Raw genomic sequence first — 7597 nt, 5'->3', positions numbered from 1 at the left:
ATAGTAATAGTAATAGTAATAGTAATAGTAATAGTAATAGTAATAGTAATAGTAATAGTAATAGTAATAGTAATAGTAATAGTAATAGTAATAGTAATAGTAATAGTAATAGTAATAGTAATAGTAATAGTAATAGTAATAGTAATAGTAATAGTAATAGTAATAGTAATAGTAATAGTAATAGTAATAGTAATAGTAATAGTAATAGTAATAGTAATAGTAATAGTAATAGTAATAGTAATAGTAATAGTAATAGTAATAGTAATAGTAATAGTAATAGTAATAGTAATAGCAATAATAATAATAATTAAAAAAGAAAAAGAAAAAGAAAAAGAAAAAGTTAGTAATGAATAGATAAATCCTAGAAGATATAAAATGGATAGTAATTCATATCTTCAATATAGGAACATACATTACATTAATGCAAATAAAAAGTCTTAAAACGAGTTGAAATTGAAGATTAAATTGGACTTAATTGAAGATCCTCTTTAAATGATTTAAGGCTTGAATGTGTTGAGATTGAACCGAATCAAATTATTTTGAGCCCAACCCAAAAAAGTGGCTTACGTTACATCCAAACATCTCCCATGCGCCTTAACTACGCGGAGTCATGGAGTATGACGCGTAAGCCAAAAAGGTGTACAAAATTACAAAGAAAAAATGGGTTCGAAGGGATAATAGTACATTAGTTTAGTTAAAGTGTTTCTCTGAAATTTTCGGTCATAAACAGGAGATACTTGTGTCTTATCCCTTTAATATTATGTATAGTTAAATTAAATAATTAATTAACTCTCACCTATAACTGACTTTTTCCGTCTAATATTTCGTGAAAAATATTAATTGATTAATATGCATTTCATAGTCGTTAGGGAATATGAATAATAATAAACAAATCCAAAAAAGAATAGAAAAGGGAAATCCTAACCCAACACAAACAATGTAAAGCCTCTAGCTATTATATATACATGTGAAATAATACATTTTTTCATTAGAACATTGACAATTGTGCAACAAAAACAAAACAGTTAATGACAAAACAACTATTTCCCTCTTGTCTTGTTAGACTACTAGTAATAATATTACTAGTAACTTTCCCATCCACCACCCTCTCTAGAAAAATAATAGTATTATTGTTACGAATTCTCTTATTGTTAACGTCGATGAAGATAACAACACAAAATAAAAGGTGATCGATGATTGTAAGAGCTCAGATTTTTTTGAAGATTGTGAGAAATCGGATGCTCTTGATCCTGACGGTAGTCATGGTCACAAGTTTATGCAGATCGTGGGTGCTCTTGCCTTGCTTCTATCTTCCTTGCTTATTGTCATGATGTTATGGTGTTTCTCTTCCGATGAAGGGGATTCATCTGAAAATTCTGCGGTTGAGAAAAATAATCATGTTTAATTTGTTCTTAACTCATAACTCATTAGATATATAGCTTAACTTAGTACATAAATCAATTGTTGGTAGCATATTTTTTTTATATTCTTAATAAAATAATTTATAATCACATAAATATTTATTGTTGTTTTAAACTATGTTTCAATTCTGTATTTTTTTGTTCACATAAAATAGAATAAACAATGATAATATAAAGACAAATTGAACCCCAAATTGAAACCCTGAATAGATAATTGTAAATAAGCTTGAGTAGAATTAATTAACATAAAATAGAGAACAATATTTATTTTATTTTATTTTTTATGAAGAAACATAGTTTTATTGATAAATATTGTTGGTCATCTGCTTATTCCTTAATTCTTCTCTCTAAATTTTCTTTGTGATTTGAGGGTCGTTAGTGACATATTTCTCGAACTAGAATGATTTGATTTCTCCGTGATTCGAAGGTCGTTAGTAACGTATTTCTCGAACAATGATGATTTGAACTTTATCTCCATGAAAGTATTTGTGGATCTTCTTGAAGTATTTGATTATCCAGAAGACTTTCGCATATCTTGTTCTGATATATTCGAGATCTTGATCTTGGTAAATACCCAAGAATTCATGTGATATTCGAGATTTCTTTGAGAAAGATAGTATTTGATGTCTTCATGATCTCTTTATGAATATTCCATAAATTTATGAAATTTTCGAAATTGTAGAGAATAATTAGTTATTTAATTTAATGGAGAGAGAAGCGGATACTCTCTAATTTGATTCACTACATTTCTAGTAAAAATGCTTTGATGGTACGTAATGCTTAAGATTAAGTTGAAATAAGTTATTATTTGAATACCAACATAATAGAATAATAAACCTTTTTGTTTCACCATGAAGGCTATAACGGCATATGATTATGTATAGTTAAGTTAAATAAATAGTCTGTATATATGAAGTACTTATGAAGGTTAGAATTTGAACCTTATGAGTTCTCAATTTTAGAATAATGACATTAAGTATTAGTAATTAAGGGTTCGATTAATTTGTAAGATTTCTATCGAACTTCCTTTCCGTTGTTTAATTTTTGGTTATAGCTAGAAAAATGTGTACCAAACATTAGTTCAATTCAATTGTTTTCAAATTTAATATTTCTAAAACATTTTTTCAAATGCAAATGAGTGAAATAAAACAAAAATCAAAGTATCAAACACAAAAAGACTTCCAACTATTTAAATGTGCTAAAGACTACAATTTCAACTAGTAATTGCAATATTTAGATTCATATGATTTAAATATGTTAAAAATGGGAAGGTCCAAAATGAAAAAAATGGATTACTGCATCAAGAGTTGAATTAGCATTCAGAAATAATTAATTGTTCCTTAAATATTAATTACAAAACTGTAAAAAAATATTTATTGAATTTCTTCTGTCTCATGAAATTATGAATTACATAAAATGCACTTCTAATAGTCTATTTTAGGATTTATGACATTCTCTTTTTATTCCTAACCAAATCCACCATTTGATTTGCTTGGCTAATAGTTGAGAAGTTCTTAATTTCCATTACCTTTTCAATAGGGACAATGTTCTCTTGTTTCAGCAAATGTTTTAATATTTAAAACCCACAAAAAATGTATTTGTATAGAGCATTCTTTTTCTTGATTGAGATCAGAATAAATAAATGACAAAATTGATTCAAGACCAAGATATGACTGTAGATTTATGTCAAACTATAACTTCAAGAACTTAAATGAATGACAATGACCAGCACAACTGGCTTTTGTTATTATTATGAAGGTACTTGTTTTGGTGGTGTCCGAAAACTTGCTACACCTCAATTATTCCATTGAGTACCTGAAAGTATAGGTAATGGGTAACTCTACCCATCCGAAAGGGAAGTACACCAACCTTGTTTCTAGCTAATGTATATCAGAGAAGGAATGTCAAGCCTTACCAAACATTAATGGGGTAAAAGTTTCATAAAAGGTGCTATCAGATGCAATTAACTCCTGTAACAACGTGGAAAACGTTTTTCATCGTCATGATGGGATCTGCATTTCTAGATTTTGTACGCCAAGCAACGTGTTCATCAGATCTCACTAATATGGCTCCTCTGTCTGTCATCTAACAGATGTCCCACCAGGATGGCGTATCTGATGACCTCTTCACTTCCACAACTTCTTCAAAAGATTTCCAGGGTGTCAATGCAGCCTCAGTTCTTCCAGCTCTTTCACTACTTCCGTTTGGCCACAATACACAAACCTTTAAAGGGAGTTTAAATTTGCTGGCCACCTCTAGTGCAGCTCGAGCCAGACAGTAGGACTCCTTGAATGGGTGCTATTAGAAGGTCAAACTTAACCTTATCTACATATACAAGGTCTAGAGTAGAGAATATTTCCTGCATAAGATTGCATTCTGATAGAAAAGAAATAGTAATGGAGACTTGAAATACGATGGCTGCAAGTCTGAATATTGTAATCTAATAGCAAGGCTAGAGATAAATAAGAAAATCCTCTTTTGATTCAGTTATTTGGCTTCTCCACCCGTGTCAAGAGATGAACGAACAAGACCGTGATCTAACAAAGTCTGGCTCCTACAAAGGCAATGTTCCGTTGAAAGAGTCCATACCTTGCTTGATTGGATTGAAAGAAGTTTAACATTCATATGATGGAGCCTTGATCCAGGTTCCGAGCAAGGAATATAATCCCTTCTTCGTCCTGTTGGTGCTTCATGCATATTCAACACACTATCATCTTCAGACACCAATGCTCCTTTCCGATACCTAATGTAAACATCTCGAAATTAGAGTAGTAATGAAAACAAGTACTTCCAACAGGATGATTATAGTTAAGATAGAAACAATCATCTGGTGTACATCCAAGATGACTTTTTTGGAGTTCTATTCAAAGTTGAGCCAGCATCAAAGCACTTATAGGAGCCATGAATTAGACAATAATAATTGAAACATCAACTTGAACAATTAGCATGAAATTGATATAATAAAAGTAGATACGCAGCCTGAAACCAAGATCCTCAGCAGGGAACTGGAGCTGAAGGCTCTGTCCATCAAAAATCTGTCTCAATTTGGCTAGCCTTGCAGATCCAAGTGGATTATTTTCATTCAATACAAAAACTGAGAGTTGTGCACGACCTATGCTGAATATTCTATCTAATATTGTCCTTTGAAGTACAGATGGCAGAATGGAACCAACAGTGTCATTAAGAGCTCGATGTACTCCAGGCAAAAACACATAATGTCTTAATGAAATATTGATGTAATAAAAATTAAGTTTCAGGTTTTCATTTACCTGCATTTGCTACTTTCACTGGTTACTTGCTACTTTCCACGAACATAGGTACTCTATTAGATAGATGGGAACACTCTGGTACTTGAACCCTGGTCTCCAAAATTCATACCCACTTCATTAGTCGTTATGTCACACCCATTGGTGGCCTTATGTCTTTAGAATTCCTTTTAAGTGTTTCCCAGGATCTCATGGCCAAGCATGTCAGAAATATTTTTTAGACAGGTAATTAGAGAAAGAACATGGACACACTTTGATTACATATTGAATTGTGTGAACCATTTCATCTAAAAGGTTTAATGGTTAGAGAGGGAACACAATTACAAACGTAATTGATTATGTCATTTAAAATTACCACATTGCAATCAGGTTCTCTACATATAATTAGACACAATATCAACCGTGTTAAAATCACCAGGGCAATGCATAGTAACTAACATCATAATGTAGATCCTGATTGCAGTTCAGATGTCCTCCAACCAACAAATGCTCTCGTAAGCTGATTATATCTCCAATATTTTGAGCTACATGGAAATCTTTTATCTCCCTCCCACAGAAATAACTTTGCTATTTTTACCTTTACATCAACATTTTAGGAAGCAGTCTTGTACGAATCAATGACAGAAAAACAATGTACTGCATTAATTTGTCTTCTCTCCCCTCCCCCAACTCTCCCAAGCGAAAAGGAATCGCAAAAACTTTATTCTTAATAATATCCAAGACATGACAAGATAATACCAATTTTTAGAAAGGTAACAATTACAAGTTTTAAGTTGACAAAACAAAAACATGATAAATGTGCAAACAGATTGCGTACGGAAACCACCAGCAGGAGAAAATCGATGAGCTGCATCACCAGCAAGTATTATCCTGTTGTTACAAGATAGAAACTTCTCAGCTACTTCCAAATGCATCACCCAAGGCTTAATATCCATCACGTTGACGTCTTTAAGCTCTAGGCCGGCCAATTTGAACATCAATCTCTTACACATCTGCAACCATTCATAAAGTACAAAGAATAACATTGTAAATAAACCATATTGGGCAAATATCATGCACTGCATCCATAGCACACACATTGTGGTACACAAAATAAATGAATCACGATAACATAACCCATTGATTCATTCTCTTCCACCAAAGGCAATTATTAGACTAATAGAGTACACAGAAAAATTCAATGAAAGAATAGAAAAAAACCTCCGAACTGAAGTCCTCAAGCTTATGTTGGGGTGGATAAAATGGTACCTGCAAGATTTTTACCAATGACATCAAAATGCTGTTAACCAATGTCAAACAGATTTAGATTTATTTATACGAGCAAGTGGATATTATAGCTATGCCAATTTCTCACATTACAAAACAGGTTTACCTGCAGGACAAATTTCCCTTGCTTGAGATCATGGGCAATAAGAACACCAATAGCATCTTTATTAAAGATGAAAAACAGCATGCCGGGTCTTCCGTTAATGAGATACTGCCCTAACTCTTGGCTCAGGAAGTGGACACTAACAAGCTTTTGTAAGTCCTTTTCACCTCTCATGCTGATTCCTAAGGACTTTCTGACACTTCTTCCTGTACCGTCTGTACCAACAAGGAAATGGCACTGAATATCTCTCGTCGCATACTTCCCTTTAGAAAGGAAAGAGGCTGTTACAGTGACACCATGGTCAGCACCATTGATTGCAATGCATTCATGCCCCATAAAGATCTCCCTCTCGCCAATAGAGCCATACTCACGCTTTTCAGAGTTTACCATATGGAAACCAAGTTTCTCAAGGTGCTTAAGCAGTATTCTGGAGAGCTTGTACAGGGAGAAGTGTGCAACAGAGACAGGACTCGCAATCTGATCAAAATCTGACAACAAAAAGGAAAAAGTTTGCAGAAAACAAAACAATCATAAGTATATAAGATGTATCGTCAACGAAGCAACTCAATAAAATTGTGATGCAATAAATGTATCTAATAAGATGGATGTCATACTACTCTACCCATCTCATTTAAGGACACATACCTTCCATTTGTATGTAGACTTGTCTGATGCGCTAATGGAATAATAACAGATTATACATCTGCCAGTTTTTTCATGGATTTGATCACCAAAAATTTCAATCTAAATTGCAATCTATCTTTAAAAACAGAAATTACATATGAACTTACATCATTTATTCAGTGATATCTTCTCTGATTGGGATTGGGTACAATCATTCCATTTCATATGTTAAGAGGATCTGACATGAACAAAATGTAGTTTGATGACTTAAGAAACCATAAAAGTGCAAATTGTCCCATGTAACATTTTGTATTCAACGGCACAATAAGAAAGTGAAAACTAAGTTGCAGTATCCATTTTAAGAAGTAGAAGAGCTACTACAACATTTTGTTAGAGATAAATTGCTTGAAAGGTTGGTTATAGTCACTTCTTAATTTTGCATTATTTCGGACCGTTTAACATAAAACTTGACAGAATATATAATTGGCGGAATGGTCTGGGAGGTCCTTCCGTTTGTATGTTAGACGCTTATACTTACGACTTTGCCAACTGGACCCTTGAACTCGCTGAAACACAATATATTGAACACCTCTGACCATTGACTGAACACATGTGGCATTAATATTGGTGACTTGGAATGATGCATGATTCCACGAATTTTAAAGCAAGTTTGTATAAAATTTATAAGAAAAAAAAACATTAAAATCTTAAAAAACAAATAAATGAAAACACCTAAAACAAATTAAGAAAGAAGGGGAAGTCATATTCTTCAAAGCACTCTATGTCGCTGCTGCCTCCCCCCGAACCAAATTTCTTAAATCCATTCCACTTCTTTCCTTCTTTCGTTGGATTCACCCACCATTTTCCTTCTTCTTCTTCTTAACACCCCCGCACACAGTCCCACCCCTAAATATTTT

The 7597-nt window shown here is 32.8% G+C and overlaps 1 protein-coding gene across 1 annotated transcript; it reads right to left on the bottom strand.

Moving 5' to 3' along the window:
• Positions 1-5155: 5155 nt before the first annotated feature.
• LOC102587275 (putative polyketide hydroxylase) lies at positions 5156-6578 on the bottom strand (the record flags this gene model as incomplete). The annotated part of the gene is made up of 3 exons (XM_015305685.1): positions 5156-5679; positions 5888-5935; positions 6060-6578. Coding segments are annotated over 3 exons (918 nt in total), but the record flags the coding sequence as incomplete, so codon positions are not given.
• Between the last annotated feature and the right edge of the window lie 1019 nt (positions 6579-7597).

This window comes from Solanum tuberosum, unplaced genomic scaffold (genome assembly GCF_000226075.1).
Source record: "Solanum tuberosum cultivar DM 1-3 516 R44 unplaced genomic scaffold, SolTub_3.0 scf00978, whole genome shotgun sequence".
Taxonomy (NCBI): Eukaryota; Viridiplantae; Streptophyta; class Magnoliopsida; order Solanales; family Solanaceae; genus Solanum; species Solanum tuberosum.
Note: the sequence above shows the minus strand (reverse complement) of the source record. Positions and strands in the feature narration are given on the sequence as shown.